Source organism: Andrena cerasifolii, chromosome 1 (genome assembly GCF_050908995.1).
Source record: "Andrena cerasifolii isolate SP2316 chromosome 1, iyAndCera1_principal, whole genome shotgun sequence".
In the NCBI taxonomy this organism is placed as follows: domain Eukaryota; kingdom Metazoa; phylum Arthropoda; class Insecta; order Hymenoptera; family Andrenidae; genus Andrena; species Andrena cerasifolii.
In genome coordinates, this window is record NC_135118.1 from 6,153,983 (window position 1) to 6,174,249 (window position 20,267).

Below are 20,267 nucleotides of genomic sequence, written 5' to 3' on the forward strand. Positions count from 1 at the left end.
TGTTCGTTGGGAAATTCTGTATAACCAACCTGCTCTTTCAACAGGGCACTAATTTTTTTAGTTAACGGAACGATCAAGAATAGAGGGCAAGAGGCAACTGGTACCAACGAGTTTTTCAGTACCGCGAATAAAGCATTTTTCAAATAAATATTAAGAGAACTGCAGACTTGCCTGACATTGGGGAAAATATGTATTTAACGAAAGGTCACACGTATTATATCGGTTTAAGTACGCGCGTATCGATATCGATGTTTGAAACTACAGAACTGTTCCAACCACCCAATAGCATAGAGAGCTTGATGCGAAATAATTACAGCATGTTCGCGGCTAATTTATAATAAACGAGACGTACACGACACTGCACCGGATGCTTATTAATTTTCATGTATTCAATTTGAGGAGTACGTATCAACTAGCCGCTAATAGAGGTGGCTGATACTACACGAACGATCGATGAACTAGATAAAGTAATATGAATATTCTAAGTGTACGAGCTCGGAAAAAATATTCATGCCGTTTCAGTATTCGCGGGCGATCTTACGCAACGATCTCACTGCCCCCTGCGCTTTCTCTCTCTCTCTCTCTCTCTCTCTCTCCTCCATGCCCCGTGGAATGCATTTTACAGTGCCGATAACAAATTACGCGTCTTCATCCGTGTTCTGCCTTCCAAGCAGAAAGGAATGCCATCGCTCGATCGGTCATTCCCTGGTTTCATCCGGTCGATCAGTAAGAAGATACCCATGCCCCCGCGGTGCGTTTCAGGATCGGAGACAGTATCTGGCTTTATCTGCGACTAATGTCGTGTAAGAACTACGCCTCCCTTCGATCTACTGACAACCATTTGTTCGGGACACTCCTGACCGCGACGCACGCTGACTCGAAGCTTTCTAACGAATTCACAATGTTTATTGGCACGGGGAAAAAGGAACGGATCCTAGCACCGCAATGAATTACAACTCTATATCCTTTTGCAGCCGGCTGCGAGACACGCGGAATATTTTGTGCGCAATGCTTTTGTAATCGTTTCGAGTGGGTTGATTCGTTTTCTGTGCACCCACGTCGATTGCCGCTCGGATTTCATTAATTTGTCAGGGAATAATGGCCCCGGGGATTGACAGTTAGACGGCAGAAAGAACGCCTGTCCCACGACCTGGACCACCAAGAACGACGTGACCCGGAAGGGCGGAGCCTCGTCCGCTATCGTGACAGTCACAATCAGTTTTCGACGTACTCCTGGACTGTCACTACGGGAGACGGGACACCCGCGGACGAAGGTGGCCCCTCGGTGAATGGGCGCATACGAAACGAAGAAGTCAAGCAATCTGATTTATTCGGTACGGTTCCCGGCTATGGAAAAAGTCATTTCGCTCCCCGGTAGTCGGCCGGACTTCATTAATCCTGACAATCACGGGGCCCCGATAAAATGGCACGGCGAACTGCCGTGGAATGATCGAACATCCGACACGAAACTATCTCTTATTATACAGGTCGCTCCATCAACTGTGGCCGTAATTTCAGAATTGAATTTGACAAGTGATTTCTTATTTTCAATACCTAGTCCAGGGAGTGAGCTACTGAATGAATCGTCCAAACAGAAGATAATGAAAATACAATATTAGCCTCGGCTTTTTTCTAGATTTAGCTACTTTTACTATTATTCATTTATATGTATTATTTCATTTATTTTCTGAGTAATACAGTCGTAATAATAATAATCGTATTATCTATAGAAGCTCCATTCGTTAAGCTTCCGTTACGAAAGATTCCCTCTCAATGGCGCACCCAGAGGGGGGAGGCAAGGGGACCTGGAACCCCCAAGGGGCTTTGTAAAAAAGAAGAAAACTGGATTTTATTCTTTAAAGAAATTTTTATACTCACTCAATGAATTTTATTGGATTTGCAGTAACCCGGCGGGAGGCGCACCCCATATTGTAACACACGTTGTCGCTACCGGGTCAAAAATACCCAAAATTGACACGTAAAAAACCACGGTTTCAGAATTTTTTTTTAACTTTGTAATTTTTATGTGAAAGTACAGTATTTTTAGAATCAAACAAAATTGATAAAATATCTTAAAATCTTTATTAAAGTTGTTTAAAAAATTGAGAAAAAAACTCAAACAGTCTTCATATTTTCGCAGCCAGCGCCTCTGTGGTAAATTTTACCCAGTAGCGCCTCCTTCCGCCGAGTTAAAAATACTTTTATCCCTTCAACTCGCCCTTCCCTCCCACCAAGATTAAATCTTGAGTGCAAAACTGTACCCACTACGGCAATGAAAAAAAAAAATGAATTCTACACGGCGTGCTCCGATTTGAATTAAACCCTGTCCACCGAACGATAGACATACATCTTGCCTCGCATACGCGTCTTCATCAGCGCGCTGCTACCTCCGCGCAAAGAGTTGACGGGGAAGCGAGGGCGGGTCGACTGTTAAGCAAACAAATTTAATGCGCGTGTATAACGGCGCCAATTTAAATGATAATGCGCGTTGTGTATGCCCCCAAGATTAACTCGTAATAGGCTGGAATAAATGTCGGCAGCCCTGTTAGGCGTATCTGGCAGTGCTACACGGGGAACAGTAGGTGCTAACTACTCCTGTAGACAAGCCTGTTTATATTGGTGCGGCCGTGTGTCCCGGTGCCTATGCGTAAATTTGTCACGTGCCCAATGGCGCCAAGGAAATTGGGTCGCGCATCATCGCCGTGCCGTCGATCTCGATGCTCTTGTTCGACATAACGGCGATAAATTATCATCCCCGGCGAACGGTACCGCCGCGGCCTATAATTACCGAGACCGGTTATTAAACTTTACCGGGCGTTTGATTATTACGGAGCGAACTGTCACGCCGTATTGCCCGGGCACCAAATCATCGCCGCGAAGGTGGCGGTGTCCGCGCCGTGAATTCAATTTGAACGCCTCCACGTGTTATTTGATGAGCGCTCCGGGATTATACTGGTTTTGACTTCGTAGAAGAACCTGATGGAGTGGAGATGCTGTGGGAGAGGAGGAATGTTGGTAGGTGGGGTGTGTAATAGGTATATATATATATATTCCTATTCCTATTACACACCTATATATATACCAAAGGGGATGAAGAGTAGCGAAGGTGCCTTTTGACTCTAAAAACCTAATTGAATTAGGCAAAAGGTGAAATAATTATTTAACGATTTAATAACAAGTACCATACGAGACTGGAACACCCAGATTGAATTAAATTAAGTTCCCCCAAATGGAATATCAAGTAAATAATTCTCATCATACTCTATTACCCTGTCCTCTGAACTGCGACGTGGAAAAGTCAGCCGCGATTAATCCTCAGTGCAAAACCCTGTACCCGATTCTACCGGCGTCCTATCGGTCCCAATCCATTTCACGGCGTACCTATTGATTAAAACCCTCGCAAGAAAGCAAGGTCTCGTAAGCAGGATAAAAAGCGTCGCGGGGGACGACGATAGCGAGAGCAAAGGTCGAAGAGTCTTCGAACTACGAGGTAAGTTTGCCTCCGGGGGTGTCTTGTCGGTGTTGTCGCGGATGGGATCATGCAAGCTGTGCCCCCCACCCCTCGCTCCACCCACCCGCCCCGCGCACCGTCGTTCTACCGGTGAACCTCTTTGCATATACATTCTGTAAGATTACTTTGTGCGGTTTACACCCTCGACCCACCCTCCCGTGGCTCGTCCTTCAGCACGGCGCGCCTCAGCCTTCGACGACCTAGCTCCTTTCGCCAGGAGGCAAACTACCCTGGCAAGTTTCGCCAAGGGTCCCTAATGTATGCGGAACTATACGAGAGAAATTCCAAGTTCGGCACGGCCGTGTTAGAGTGCCTTTACGATGAGTATCTCTAACCACCCCTGTCCCTCTCCTGCGCCCTCTCTCTTCCTTCCTCCCTCTTATTCGCCCGCCATACGAAAAGGACGAACTACCCGACAAGACTCGCTCCCGTATAAGAGGAGAACACGCGTGATCCTAATTAGAACGCGTCCTCGAGGTGTCGAAGTAAAAGCGGGTTTCTTGTCGAGCGCACAGCCCAGGGGCGTCTCGCGCGTTAATACGCGAGCAGAGGCTGCAAGAAAACAGGCCCGTATGCACAGGGAACGACGAAAAACGGACGGAGGGGGAAGTTTCCCTGACGTTGAGGAACTCGCCGGGGAACCTTAGGAAGTTTGGTAGGAGCCCGTTACGGCTCGAGTGATCCTCGAAATTTTTAGGACGCGTCGTTACGGCGGACACCGCTTTCGTGGAAGAAAGGGTGGGAACGTACGCACGATTACGAATATTCTCACGAAGGTACAACTGTTAATAGTATTCTTTGCCACCCACATTTTCAGCGGATTTACATAAAAACGAGCGAGCTACGTGGCCCCGAAGCGCGATGACTACGAACAACCGCATTAACTTCATGGCATCGTTTTAATATTTCCATTCGCCCTCTCGAGGGTGCAAACGTTCAGATATTTCGGTTTCTATTCTTTTTGGGGAATTCTGTGCAGTGTCTGTGACATTTCTGAAATCTTATCAGACGTTGTATTACTCCGATTTACAGGGTTTTTGTACTAGAAGAGTATTTGGACTAGAGGAAGAGTGTTCTTACAGTGACTCACAAGCAGGGCTTGAAAACTGTTACAATATCGATTTCGGTTCTCCAAACGGTTATGAAGAACCTCTATTCTTAATAACTATTATGAAGACCCGAAATTTCCAACTATTATCTGTTTCGGTTACGGTTCCTACTTCCTTCCTCATATTAGTTCCATAAACGTTATTTTCTCGGTTCTATATCGGTTCCGAAACGATTCTAGAATCAATTCCTGTACGACTTTTTCCTAATTGATATCATTAATTATAGAAAAGGGAGAAACATTTATATATATGTATCATTGATTTCGAATAAAGCGTTGAAATAAATAAATCAGCCACATATTTTTTACATTCACACACACTATGTAATAATATTAATAATATTAAGAATAGTAAGTTAACAGTTTCTCCTGTCTCTATAAGGATTTCAATAAGGATACAATAATGAATGATAGCAATTAGGGAAAAGTCGATACAAGAATTGATTCTGAAACCGTTTCGGAACCGATATAGAAACAAAAAAATAACGGTTATGGAACCGATATGAGGGAAATAGCAACCGTAACCGAAACAGATAATAGCTGGAAATTTCGGTTGTTCATAACAGTTATTTGGAATAAAGGTTCTCCATAACCGTTTTAATCAGAACCTTTATATAACAGTTTTAAACAGTTATTCTCGGAGCCGTTTCAAGCCCTGCTCACAAGTATTTACTCATTCATTTAGAATTAGAAAACACATTAAAGGTATTCCCCACACAAACATTCACTAAGTGGATAAAAAAAAATCAGTAACTAAACCTTATTTTCACATTTCGCAATACGCCACAGTATCTACCACAACAAAAACATTCAATCGCCAATACTAAATTCGTGTCATCACTACTTGATTATACCAACACTTCTATATTCCACCGTGTGCCTCACGTATTTAGAAACGCGTGGGTACCCATTCGGTCACGATTCCCAAGCCTCCTCTCTAATTGTCGTCGTCGCGGTAACGCACAAGCTCCCATCGCCACGTAACTGTCGTGCATTCAATGACCCGTAACGAGCCTTTCGAAGAAAGCACGCCGGAAAATTACGTGAAACGTGTTGACGGCGGCGATCGGCCGGCAAACGTCGCGGCACGCGACACGACGCTAGACGAAACGGTCATTAAGGATGCAAAGGGCGGAATCCCGTGGCCACAGTGCATGATAATTGCTGGCAAAGAAAGCCCCGACGTAGGCCCTACCTCCCAGCTCCCGGGAGATTACAGGATGTCCGGAGGCGAGAGAGGATTCCCTCCGCGTGACCCGAAACCCTATCCGCCGCGCCGACCGCTAATAAAAATTAACAACAACCGGCCCCCTCGAATCGCTACATGAAAGACCGGCGGCCGCAGACACGGTGGGCGCGTGAATAATAAACAAATATCGCTGGCCCACGCGCCACCCGTGAGCTCCATCGCGATCAACACGATGGACGCGACGAAAGCGAACCGTGCTTCCGGTGAACTTTGTAATCCATCCACGCGTCCAACATTTCTAGGAGAAGCGTTGTGATCTTGAAAACTACGAATTGAGAAATGTGCGCAGGAGAACGGAGGCGGATTTGGAGATTCGAAGATTTGGCGCCCCTAGGCTGCCGCCCTTTCCGTGAAATACCATGAAATATTTTAATCTGAAAGAGTTGAGATAATTTGGAAATTAATTCGATATGGCAACTCATATATGAGTTACTGCTAATTATCTAGATGAGAAAAAGTAAATTGTTTTTAAAGTTGTCCTGAGCCTTTGTGTTTAAGCTTTCCCAAAATTTGCCGCTCCCCATAATTTGTCGCTCGTCTAAATTTTTTGCTCCCCCAAATTTGTCGCTCCCTAAAATTTGTCACCCCAAACTGCAACCTACTTAGCCTATAAACAAATCCGCCCCTGCACGAGAGGCACACCTACCGCATGGTTTTCTAGAAACAATCCCTATTGGAATTATGAAAGTGAGTCCTGTCTCCGTGCTCCATATCGCAGGGTGGGGTGCGCGAGGATATATCGTACAACTGAGCACAATAATCCTACGAAAGCTGAAGTTGAAAGGGAGGTTGAAAGGCAGAGGGTTGCATTAATCGCAATGCTTGATATTTGCAATTTCGAACGCAGCAACTCGCTGGCCGTCTGTCGTAAGTCGGAACCCGGCTCTCTGCGCTACGTTCGAGCAGAAGGGCTTCCCTGTGATTCCTCGCCGCGAAAGGGGTTCCACGTGGCCGGTCCTTTTAATCGTTCGGCACGATAAACATATCGAAATTATGATGGAGAATCGGCCGTATAAAGGACGAGCGACGCCGGCCGTGCAAGCACCGCGGCGGAAGGGGTATCCAACTCTCCCCCCGCCCGCGTGCTGCCTCCTCCACTTTTAATTTTCAGCCCTGGCTAATTATGATTTACGGCAACATCGGCGCAACATCCTGATCGGTACGCGAGATACCGCCCGCAGGATATTCAAATGCGATGAATATTGCTCGCCGCGATAAACGGCGCACGAACAACGACAGGGGAGACGAGAGAACGACAGAGAGAGAAGGGTTGAGGGAGGCAGCGAGAGAAAGAAAGAGTGAGAGGAGACGGCTGACGAAGGAGAGGGACGCGCGTGTAAAGGATACGAGAAAAGGATTTCTTAGTAGTCTATTCGGTATGCAAGATGGGCAGTCAGACCTGTACACACCGCCGTCCCTTCCTCCCTCGAAGGATGTATATCCTTGCGTGCGGATTATTCGATATATCGAGGCCCCGTTGCCTGCCGTACGCCGCGGATCTTTCGCCCGTTTCCTCTGGATAAAGTCAAGTGTCGAGCGTTCTGATGCGTGCTCGTTAGATGGTAGTTACGATTCGAAAGCGAAACGTTTAAAAGCGGCTCGTGTTATTAGCCGATGCTATCTCCGGGAAATAAAAGATACGTATTTATAGATAGGAAGCTCCTTTACGCGTGTTCTCACATGAATTACATCCGCGTGAAGATCAACGGCGGATAGTATAAGCTTTCTGTTAGAGCAGAGTAATTTCTCGATATTTTATACGGGAAGAAGAGTGTCAGTGCGTTGGCTGCGCGGTTACACGGTTCGTACGCTTAAGGATGGTTTCGAAGCGCTGCTTCAGTATGATCTGCAGGTTAAATGATTGGGCACGGACTTGATGCTGCGGTCGTGTGATAAACACTTTGGTATATGGAGTGGCAGAGGTGACAAGGCTGGATGGATTAAAGATAATTTAAGTAATGGAAGACCCTTTTCTATAATTACTCCATATTTCATAGCTGTCGACAACTGCTTAGAATGGAAAATTTATATACCTACAGAAACTGCTCGCTCTCAAATATACGAGTAGAGGAAGTGCAGCATATTTGGAATACTGTTGGTAATTTGGAATACCGAAGTATTTAATAAACTACTAACGCTAGTTAATTTGTAACACCGTAGATAATAGAGAGTAATGACCTGTTAACTAATGACATTTGTGGATGAACCGCCATTTTGACATTTTCGACTTAATCAGCAGAATAAGGAGGCGTCAATCTGCAAAACTTTTTCCGCGAGTATTCAATCATTCCAATCATGGTTAAAAGATGTAAAAATTTGAGAGTTAAACACTTGATCCACTCATTTGTACGTTCCTTCTATGGTTCCGTGTCAATTTTGCGATAATTTCGAGAATACAAAGTGTGACATGAAATTTTAGGTTTCAATGTCATGTTGCCAATTCGGAATACCGAAGGTGAAGGTAATTAGGAATAGTCAAAAGTTTGGCGATGCTTTTGTTTCACGCGTAACAGCTAGGGTAAGCGTGGGTATTACCGCGGATGCCCCGATTACTACGGATATTCTAAAACAGATCATATTTAATGTTGGAAAGTACAAAACTCTGCAAAATTTTTGGTAAAATTATTTTAAACTCTATTACAGATAATTATTAATAAATATGTGCAGCAAAGTTACTATTAATTCTTTTATCGTAGCTTGAAATTCGTCAAGGCGAAACTTCGGTCGATTCCCGATATGGCGGTCATGAACACCTACTTGAAAAACATTTATATTTTTGTTATTAACAGTAATACATGTAATGCAGCGTTATTACTCGACAGAGTAAGAGTTATTTTTTTTTCAGAACAACAGTAAACCAGTCATTTACATTTTAGTTTTAACTTTTATTTCTCACCGCAGTATTAGGTGCAGTACTTTACACCATGTGCATGTATTACTGCGGATCGACGACTGCGTAACCTATCGTTTTCTCCGACCGTACGTCAATCTAACATCCAAAGTGAGCCGCGGTGCTTGAGTGACAATTGCCACTGTATAAAGATGCCAAGAAAAGGTAAAAGTGGAAAAAAAGTATAAAAAAGAATAACAGAAATTGTATTTTAATTGGTATTTCGTTAGTAACTGGCACACAGTAATGCATGCATGTCCGCAGTAGCTCCTGCAATGACATTGATATTTAAATCTCTGTATATTTAATTAACCGTGCCTATTACCCTGTCCTCACATTTTTTATGGAATTATTAAGGTCCCAACTTCCTTTTAAAAAAAGAAACAGTGATTTTCATTCATTTCAGCACTTTATCGAACGTTCTAAAGTTAACCTATCTTAAAAGTCCGCAGTAATACCCACACTTACCCTACCGCCGCGTCGGTTTCGCCCAGCGCTGTCCATTTATAGGTATTTATCTAAGATTGTTCCTACATTGTGATTTTTAAGCCTGATTAAATCATAAAAGCAAATAATATTATTATCTACATGGTCTTTTAAGTTTATAAAGTGAAGGTAAATTGTAGTATCGGCATTCCAAATTACTTGCACCTTAAGGGGAGGTTCTGGTCTAAATGTCGATTTTTTTTTATTTCATTTTTCGAATGTTCAATCTTTTAGGAATACGTGTTTAAAAGGATTTGTTGAAATACGTAAAATTCCCCAAGTTATAGACATTTGAGTAGCGGCAAATGCATGGGCAACAACCCTCCACTCCGGCGCTCACGTAAAACTTCAAATGCGTTTTTCTCGAAACAGTGTTCTCAAAACGGTGGGACCTGTATCTTCAAAAGTTATTATCCGATTTGACTGAAACTTTTTTTATTTTGAAGAATATAGTTCTTGCTAGGGGTGATACGAGAAAAATTACAAAAAAATTAAAAATTTATAATTTTCAAAGGCAATGAAAGGACGAAAAATACAAGGAAAAGTGATTTCAAACTTGAAGTGTCGTTATTTTCTAAAAAAATGTAATTTTTGTAATTTTTTTAGCCCCCCCCCCTAGCCAAAAGAATAATCTTCAAAATAAACAAGGTTTCAGTCGAATCGGATAATAACTTTTGGAGACAGAGGTCCCACCGATTTGGATCAATTTTTTGACGCCTTGACTTTAACGACTCCCCAAGGCTGTCTGCAATGATTAATTATAAAACAAAAAATATATTTCTATAATCTAAGACATCCTTAATACAATGCAACAAGTCCCATGAAATTATATATAGTAGTTGTCCTTTAATTAATTCCTAAATATCACCTATTTTTTTGGGCTCTAGACCAGAACCTCCCCTTAAGGATGTATCGGTATTTCTCACTTTACAAATGCTTTGTCAAGCATTATTTGCTAAACTTTTGGCAGTGAAAAATGCCCTGGATTCACAATTATCTCAAGTTATAATGTATTTCCTTAAAACGGTGTAGTGAAAACAATTGAAACTCGGCACATATTTTCATCTACCCGTATACTACATGTAATGAAAACATTGAAAACATTGGTACTATTTCTTCAACATTTTTTCAGCTGTTTTATCTGTGAAGGTCGTCTCTTTCCATAAGAGTACGTGTAAAATCAGTGATAATTAAAATCGTTATAACTCAGCAATCATTTACTAAATTCGTTTAAAATTTGTGGAGCTTATCAGGAAGAATAGAAAGAACAATCTCACAAATTTTCATCAACTTGGTATCATTCTGAAGATAGGTCCAATACACCCTTAACGAAATCCATACTTGCTGTCATTTCTCATTTAGACCAAAGTTTCAGCTAAATTTTCTTTTTAATATTACTGAGAGTTTGAAAGACAAAAGTTCCTTAATTTCCCTACGATATTATACAGTTTTATTTGTTCTGTAAATAAACTGCACTCCCTCTTGTACAAGTTTGCATAAATATGGAAGCAAATTTCAATGCAAAACAGCTTCGTTCAGATAATCAAGATTCTACTATACCAGCTCTGATACATACGGTAGATCATAAGTGTCGAGAACCATATCTACTCGGATATCGGTATCCACAACAGACGCGATATCGATATCTATTATTCCCGCGATTGTCTCGCCCCTTTCCATTATCCTCTGCAGGATTTCTCGCCGACTACCCCGCGACTTTCCCCGCGGCACAATAGCGCGTGCGTTTCGCAACGGTTCGGCACCGTTATTTCGAGCGAACCGCCGATTACCGATCGCGATTAGGCGGTTTACACAGGCGCGCCTTACCGCGGAATGTACCGCGGGACGTCGAAAGAGTTGCCGCGCAATTTGTTAGTCAATGAAGCGAACAGGTACGAGGCGTAATTCCGCGGACGATCGGCGAAATAATTATCGCGATTGCCGTACAACGACGTGAGAAAATGGAACGTAGATACGTATTCGGTGAGCCGCTCGAGCGCCGAGAAGCAGATAGTGATAGAAGCATTAGAGAAAGAGATGGTTGTCTCGGTTACCTTGTCTGATCGCTTTTTAGTGGGTGTGATATTGCCGTTAGGCCTGCCCTGGAGATCGGTCTCGCTAGCCATCCGGTTGAAACGTTGCATCCGCTCGCGGAAGCTTAATTGCTCGGTCGAGCCCGGATTCGCCGCGACAGCCTCATCCTCCTGCATGTTTAACAGTCTCGCATTGCCGATTCGAAGGTAACAATAACGAGTCACGACGCTACGCCCGCAACTACTGGCTACACGTGAAAACAACAACCAGCGGCACACACAGAGGCAGGGAGCAACAAGGTGTACAGCAGGCATACGCGGAGCGCGAAACACTACGGAAGGAATACCGCGAAAGACAGTTGCAGTTGTGCTCCGTTATTTATAGCACGCTTTCATGCTTCTAATCAAAGCGAGATAATGCTAAGTACCAGGTGTCAGACGTGCCACATGTAGAAGCATGCTACCGGGGGAGGAATGGGAGAGGAGGCGCGATTTTCTAGCGAGTGACAGACCCAAATGTAACAGCAGATTTCAGTGAGAGAATTTGGAAGAATCGTTTCAAGTACCCCCAATTGCTAGTTGATTTGTTTCTCCTTCGGAAGTGTTCTTTGATTGTGGAAAGAAAATTTTGATCATCAGCTTTTCAAGAAATTAGCCCAACGAATCCGGGATAAATAAAACGTGTTTTCTTGTTTGTAGTGTCTCGGTGATTACTACGTGGACGGGTAGTGGATTCTACAGAAAGTCTTCATCAACTTAAAGGGCGAATATGGTAATGTTTGTTACACACAGAATGCGCTTTTAACGAAAATTTAGGATACCAGGTGAGGAACGCCGGTTTCGTGTACTACGTTCGCTATCATACCGTCTAAGTGACGTTTACTCTAGCCATGAACACCTTACTACATAACCAAACCACGTTTCACGCAACAATGTTGCGCAGTAATGCCCAAATTATCTGATCACAAGTAACTACGCGGGTAAAGCGAAAACGTGTTTCACCGCTTTATCATTTGCACACATTACGTATTTACATGTACAGCCACAACCAGGAGTGCACGGACAAAATACATACCTACTACGTAGCGTGCGAGCACAAAAACCAGGAACAAAGAAACGTGGAATTTTATCAAACATTTTTCAAGCTACTGGCGATAATTGCTTTTGCTGGAAAAGAATCCTGTAGCCGGAACAAGATCAACTGGCCACTCGAGGCAAGATAGGAATCGAAGCTAATGGGATTCACTGTGGACAAACTAACCTTGAGTGGTCAATTGGTTTGTTCTAGCTAGAGTTATAAGCATGTAACGATTGGTACCGTTACCCTTTGCGGTCGAAATCCAAGATATGTTTGTGAATGCAAATATTTTCTCTTGGAGGCTTACTTCTCAGACAAAATTAAAGAAAATGTCCTTTCTAAATATTTATAAATCTTAATACATAAAGCAGAAAGCTTCTACAATATATTTGTGCGTTTGTTGCCTAAAAATGTTCGAACGATAAACTCTGGAAACACGAAATGTGTCAGCTCATTTTCATAAAAGAAAACTAGAAATTTTTTTTATAAAACTATAATCGAAATTTCGAGCGAAACCGAGTAGTAGAGCTTGTATATTGTAATAGAGTACGCTCTGAATCGTTCCCGCCAAAATAATTCCAACCACAAAGTGTTAATTAACAGCATCCACGACCTGCCACACAAGAGCGTATGATTTATAATATAAAACTATATAAACCACTATTTCATCTTTACTTAACAGTGCAGATATTTATATTATGAAACGTGCCATTCTCCGCAAATATCGTAGAATATCGTAGACACGCTCCTCTGTGACTGACACTATTCTAACCGCTCGTCTAGTTCAAGAAACCGATAAGATTCCACGTTTCCATTGGAATTGCGTTACACGGAAGAAGAACTCACCTTGATAACCGCCTCCGAACCTCCCCTATTCCTGTCCACGTTCTCCTTATTCTCGATCTTGATCTTATCTTGACTTTTACGGCGAGGCGGCACGGGAGGCGACGGCGTTGAAAATCCTGTCTCGACACGCTCAATGCCATTTTTCCGCGCATCGACAGCGGTGTCTTCACGCGCGAAATTCAAACACGTCTCCTCGCGAGTCGCGTTGCCTGCGGTTGGGCTGAGGGGCGCGGGGGGCGGTGGCCGGTACGGCGGAGGAGCACGAAGAGGAGACACTGAGGTGGCTAAATCCGGAGAGGCAATAGGCGATCCTACTTGCTCCGTCGGTGACAGCTCCAGAGTAGTTTGCCGGTACTTCTTCTTCAGAACCAAATACTTTTCCCCCTATGCGAACAATTTCACTGACTTTAAGCACGCTACTCGAACGGACACGTCGCGACAGGTTCTGAATACTTCGCGACGTTAGCGCGTTCGTAAACTCTAACCGCGCTACACTTACGCGAACGAACTCTACTGGTCTATTTGCGAATCGAAACACTGCGTGTGACGTCAAGTGTCGTATCTATGAATCTTGTGTACCGGGTATAGCTACGCGAGGAAAGTGAATAATAATGTAAATGACACTTGTAGGAAATATGAATAAAAGACTGAAAGGAATAGAAGGCGGCGCGAGGAACGGCAAAAATTCCCCCAGATAACGTTAATTTTTCTATCTGGCGCGCGGGATATGGGGAAAACCGGCAACGTCGCACTACGCGCAACAAGTCGCTGCTGTCAAGGCGGAAGGGAATTTCTATTCGATGACGCACCTCTTCGTTCTTTATAGTTGCCAGGGTGTTTACGTACTCCTTGAACCGATTCCGTGATTCCACTGTAACGTGAATTCGCCCACCGTTCACTGGCTGTCGTTATGATATTCTGTGCCGGGGCACGACGAGTATTACCTCCGTCCCGTGTTTACACACGGTGCAACATCGAGGTCACGCCTCGGTGAAACGGGACAGTTACTCGGTCACGTAGTGCCAAGGGATTTCGACCTACCTCGGGTCTCGGGGTCCGTGAGGAATTTCTTAAAATGCTTCACCACGTCGTGATTGCGTGCAGTGCCGCCGTTTTCCAATAAATACTTCCGTATCTCCTCCAGAGACAGCTCGCTGGGCGTCGCCATCTTGTCACTACTGGCTGGCACAACAGCGCCGCTCTCGGCCTTCCGCGGCTCCGTCGATAAAAACGACATCTGTTACACTGCACGCGTTCTAACGAATTCGCAGGCCATTTCAAATCCACCGAACGAAAAGCCACCGCGATATAAGAGTCTCGAAAAGTCCTGCGGCCACTGCGCATTAATATACAGCACTGGATCACATTACGAAAGCCTTTTGCAACAAGTCAATGACGGCTAATTGCTGGTTAAAAATGCAAATAAAAATTACGTATGCGTGAAAATGCATACACGTACGCAACCTGCAATTTCTTTCTTAATAACGTACTAACGAGCTGTAATCACACTGCATTGCAAAAAAATTGTTAACATCATTAGTAACGAGCGCAATCGTTGCTCCTCATGCATAACACATAATACGACTCAATTATGTTGCATTCTAATTGCGCTGGACGAGATGGTGCATTCGTATCGCGCGATCCAACTGCTGGTTAGCATCCCACGTCGCGTAACGCCCGCGAAACGCCACTTTCCACTTCAAGCTGGGCGTTTTTTCAACGCGCCACGATCGAGCTTCGTATTTTTGTATTCTTTCGCGTAAATAAATTATTTGCGAATCCTTTAGCTACTTGCGGTACCTAGGTTGCAACGTCGACTGGGCTTTTGTGTACCGACGCACAGTGGTACATAATGGCATTTTTTTTCAAATCAGTTTACAGGTCGTAATTTTTCAGGGAACTTGACAATTTGTTTTCTACATTTTCTGTAATTAAATCCTCTATCGATCTCTTAGGCATTTCATAAATATGTAGATGATTTTGAACGTTTAAGTGTGTTTGTGTGTATTCATGCGCGGCCTTGCAGTTGATTTTTCTGACCCAATACTGATCTTCTTAAAATGTTGTATACTCCGCTGAATATAAAAAACTTAGCAACGGAATTTGAAATTCGGGCTGGACAGAGCGATAGAGAATTTAATTACGATGAATTTGAAACAAAATTCAAGTTTACTGAAAAATTACGACCTGTAAACTGATTTGGAAAAAATGTAATTATGTACCACTGTGCGACGTTCAAGTATTCCTGCACAAATTAGAGTAGTGTAGATAGAATGTTTTTCTAATTATACTGAGTATTATACTCCAGTAGCGCAACCAGAGGGCACCTGGCACCCCCAAAGAAAGAGGAAAACGGAGAATAATGTAAACACGATTGAAGTAATTCAAGTGCTTTGTAAAAAGAAAAGCAACTGGATTTTATTCTTTAAATAAAGAGCGATCCAAAAATGAAGCCTTTCTTAGCCTCTTTTTGGTCCCACGATCTTGGAACTGAATTTTATGCGAAACGATACCTTATGATGAGATATCAATCATACGAAATTTTCAACTTGAGGTGACAATTAATTTCTGAGATATGCGAGGTCAAAGAAGTGAAAATTCGTTAAGTCCGATAATTTAATCAATTATTTCCAGGGGTTTTGCTGACTGCTAACAACGAATTTGAACTTAGACTTTCAAAATTCACGAAAAAATAAATAAAAATCAAGAAATATAAATGTCTGTGTAGTGGGTGCTTTTTTAATATCGTCCACCATATTCAATCGGCCATTCTGAGTTTTGCTGACAGCTAACAACGAATTTGAACTTAGATTTTCAAAATTCACAATGGCCGATTCAACATGGTGGGCGATATATTAAAAAAATCACCCACTACACGGAAATTTATATTTCTTGATTTTTATTATTTTTTTTTTTCGTGAAATTTGAAAATCTAAGTTCAAATTCGTTGTTAGCAGTCAGCAAAACCCCTGGAACTAATTGCTTAAATTATCGGACTTAACGAATTTTCACTTCTTTGACCTCCCATATCTCAGAAATTAATTGTCACCTCAACTTGAAAATGTCGTATGATTGATGTCTCATCATAAGGTATCGTTTCGCAATAAAATTCAGTTCCAGAATCGTGGGACCAAAAAGAGGCTATTTTTTAAGTCATTCTTTTTATAATCACCCTATAAATTTCATTAAATTTGCATTAAAAATACTTTTATCTGTTCAACTCAGCTCCCCCCAAGATGAAATGTGCGCCACTGTTATACTATAAAGATCCATAGTTCGTTATTCACATAAACACCTAGCAGCTCCTCATATTCCTTTACCACTAATTTTGAGCTGACCTAAAATTCGAATATTCATTACATATTGAAAAAAACTCATTACATATTCGCACGAAATACTGCTCCGTAAACTTATCACTCGCCATTACGGGAAAAAGAGCAGCGATGTAATCTTTAAGAAACAGTTGCTTAATTTACAAACAAATGATGTGCTTAAACGTTTGACCAGCGTCGATTTAATCACAGTACCCTGTGCACACGAACGACGTGGGAAAAAGTCGGCGATTTGCTTAATGTTTATAATCTCCGCGTAAGATTATCTAGGTAATCGCGCTGCAGTATTAACAACGGTACTTCGCGACAATGTTTTGTAATGAAGGAAACGACCTTGGCGATCATCTACGTCGCATAAAAATACGTAGTGTACGCGAGGTAGGAAAGAGGGAGGGAAAAGGGCGAGAAGGGGCGAGTGTGCGTGCAGCACGCACAGCCACGGGCGCGTGTGCGTAGCGGTGGTGGCTTCGTAATTAAACCCCTTTTATCGACGATATTCTAATGAAATGACGAGTAATGATCGAGCTCGGTCCCGCAACGGTCAAACGTTTCTGCTGGCCAGCATATTTCGAGCAGTCTTAATGACCGCGATTAATCCCTCGGAGTGGCTAATAACGCACTTAATGCGTCCGCGAAAGCTCCGCTCGGCGTGTTTCGCAACGCCAGGCTGCGACGGAGGGTTGGTCGCGATCAGAGATCCCGTCGATTAAAATAATTACAACCACGAGGATGCCTTGCCTCTCCGCGGAAGGGTAAGCGAAGGAGTTCGGACCCGGAGGAAAGAATAAGGTTGACTGCAAACAAGAGCGGTATCAAAGGCATCTTCGTATAGATGAGATGGTAATCTGGCCGGCCGCGGTAGCCGCCACGCAGCGTGTTTCTTTTGATACGATTCTAAAACCCCCGGGCCCCGGGATTGATGCACGAGATTGGCCGTGGTATTTCCGCGAACAAAATGTGCAAGCAAAAGGTCGTCGGAGGGCGAGGTGGTTGCGGCAAGAAGAACGAGCGGCCGGGAACCAGGACAAAGGAATCGCGTCGACGCCCCGTGGCCCCGTAGGTGCATCCACGATATCATCTACCCATGTTCCCCTGCGTTATGCTTATGCTCGTGCATACGTAAAAGATGCGCCGTGGCCGCAGCCGCTGCAGCGCTTTATCCGCTGCCCGGTGCAAACTGCGAGAGAGCTCTCCCGTGTGATCTACCGCCCGGCGATATGTCGCCGCTGGGATTCCTACGCGAACCGTCCAACCTTCTTTTCCACCTCCGTCGCTCACCCGCCTCGTTTCTTCTCGCGCCATTTTAATTAATTCCCGGACAATGCAACAGGGGAATGCCTTTTTTATTGTGCACGGTTATCCGAGCGTGTACGAAAATTCATTATGTACTAATGTATGGTATCCGCTAACTTCTTTCGCCCTCGCGTTACTCGAGGAGATACCTCGAACCGAGCGATGCGCTGGAAAACAGGCTTCTGGACCTGAAACTTCTACTAGAATCTACAGTATGGTTCACGAAAACGTACCCTTTGACGGAACCCTCGTAAAGAATGGCGTGGACAGTCCCAGGAACGCAGCTGAGAGGTGTAAATGCGATTGTTCTGCACGGTCGCGGGGGAAGAAAATGGCACCTCGATGATGTTGTTGGCAATGGCAATGCGTGACAGTAAATTCGACCCAAACCCAATGACGGACTTCGCGCTCGGACGTTTTTGCCGTGCACAGGCTCGCGGTGGTAGCGCGTAACCGACAACAGCGACTTATTATATTCGCCCATAATTGGAGCGACTGTTACTCACTCGAATTGGCCGCGATATAAAACGTCCCGCATAAACAGCGCACTTTGGTGGGTTTCTTGCGCGGTTTTTAGTCCCGGTACCTTTGGTGGTCTCGTTAGAAGGACAGTGGGAGGTCCCGATGAAAAACGGGCAATAACGCGTAACAAACCCCAAGCGTTCCTAGTCGAACCTCGTAATTTCAGTGGCTAAAAAGTTTGTCCCTTGCGAGAGGGCAAATAAAGGAAAACGACTGCCCGCGAGCGTTGCGCGCGCTCCGCCGCAATTATTGCAGTATTATATGGCCGACATTAAGAGCGCGTTCTCGTCGGGACCGTTTCCAAACAGTTGTCGCGATTAATGTATACCGGTAACAGGTTCTCCTTCCGATTGGGAATAAATTTCGCTGAAAAGACGGGGGCATACGCGTCTCACGTTATAGCGCAGCATAACGCAGAGAGCCTTCCCCTCCGCCACGGGGTCTACGTGCACGGTAGCGAGCGTAAAATGTTTCGCCGGGCAGAGTTATGGGCTCTAATGAGTCGAGGGGTTAAAAGCGCGAGTCCCGATCCTCACGGCAAAAGAAGAGAGCTAAAACCCTATCGGACCGTTCAATCTATCCTGACTACCGTTTACCACGGCATCGTTTAAAGTGGCCACAGGTGCTCGCCCGTATATACGCTCGTTCCACCCGTACCAAAAAGAAAAAACGCGAAAGAAAAACGAGAAGGGAAGGAGAGAAAGAAGAGTGACTAAGGAGTACGGAGCCCAGTCGCGAGTATGAGCTCGCCGTGTGTTTGGCTTTCTCATAGTTTTACCGGTGATTCTTTTAGTAGGTACTTGATCAACGGTGCGCGCGCGAGTCCGCCGGCGGAGAGCCAGTTCAGACTTCAAAGATTCGCGATCGGGGGCCCCGGTCTATACAGGCATTACATATTATCATGGCTCGTATCCAAGCGGAGCGCGTGTCCCCTTCGTTGACGTCGCAAAGCGGCTTTCCGTGCATACAAAGTCGAGGGCTCGACCAACACTCCGCAGGGTCGGGTTGTCGTTGGTGGCTGGAGGTCCGTGAAAAGAGCAAAGTATACCTTGGCGCGGCTAATAGCACAGTAGATTCTTTTCTTCGGGCCGATACACGGTACCATGGAAATTAAATGCTATTTGCTCGAGCGTTTCTCATAGAACTTCTATATCGCTTGTGTCGTGGAACATAGGGTCGGGGTTAATTCATAGTACAACCCGGAAAGCGGCGATTCTCCTTGTCCTCGGATAAGTCTCTAATGTACGGAATTGTAGGCGAAAAAGATAACCTCTCGGGCGATGGGGGACTCGAACCCAAGATCTGCGGGTCCTCCGCGTACTAGCCAATCGCGTTACCAATTCCCCAACGTCGATTCTCCGTTGTTACTATAGATGGAGTGGAAAATCACTAGCAGTGGTTTGTCACAGTGATCGCGGAATCACGATCACGGTCGAGATTTAACTTCATTCCCGACCGTGATTTTTTTAACTTGAGTGAATTTGCTTAGTGTGATCGTAATTCTTGATCATAATTGAATTATTCTTTACTAGCTTAAAGCACCTGACGTTGCCCGGGTAAAGCTTCGATTGTCACAGAGTGTCAAGGGGGTGAAATACGGGGGAAGGGCTGGGATATCTAGGTTACATGGTAGTCCATATTTTCCGCAGGGTTCTAGAGAATAATAATGCAAAATTTGATCTAGATAGTTTATAAAGACTGAAATAAAAATTGGGATAAAAATTATTCTATGTGTTATTCCTGGACTTAGACTATGTGTGTACAAAATTTCAGAAAGATTCGTTGCGTAGTTGTGATGTGATTGAGTAACAAACATCCAAACATCCAAACACACTTTCGAATTTATTATATTAGTAAGATAAAATACTTTAATATAGCTTGTGTTACAGGCAAAGTGTGCACACACTGATTTGATTGGC

The 20,267-nt window shown here is 44.0% G+C and overlaps 1 protein-coding gene across 5 annotated transcripts in view; it reads right to left on the reverse strand.

Annotated features, from left to right (window-relative positions):
• The window catches only part of Sowah (ankyrin repeat domain family member sosondowah), a 204,742-nt gene extending 190,289 nt beyond the window's left edge, over window positions 1–14,453 (reverse strand). For 4 of the 5 annotated variants that reach the window (XR_013085032.1, XR_013085031.1, XM_076809173.1 and 1 more), the window contains exons 1-4: window positions 14,243–14,453; window positions 14,011–14,072; window positions 13,202–13,585; window positions 11,299–11,448 (exon numbers count right to left, since the gene is read on the reverse strand). Coding sequence is in view for 3 of the 5 variants with exons in the window: in XM_076809173.1 (XP_076665288.1) it covers window positions 11,299–11,448; window positions 13,202–13,585; window positions 14,011–14,072; window positions 14,243–14,438 (792 nt within the window). In the remaining 2 variants the exon portion in view is untranslated. The remainder of the gene's footprint in view (window positions 1–11,298; window positions 11,449–13,201; window positions 13,586–14,010; window positions 14,073–14,242) is intronic. The other variant, XM_076809181.1, reaches the window with a different exon arrangement.
• Window positions 14,454–20,267: the final 5,814 nt, after the last annotated feature.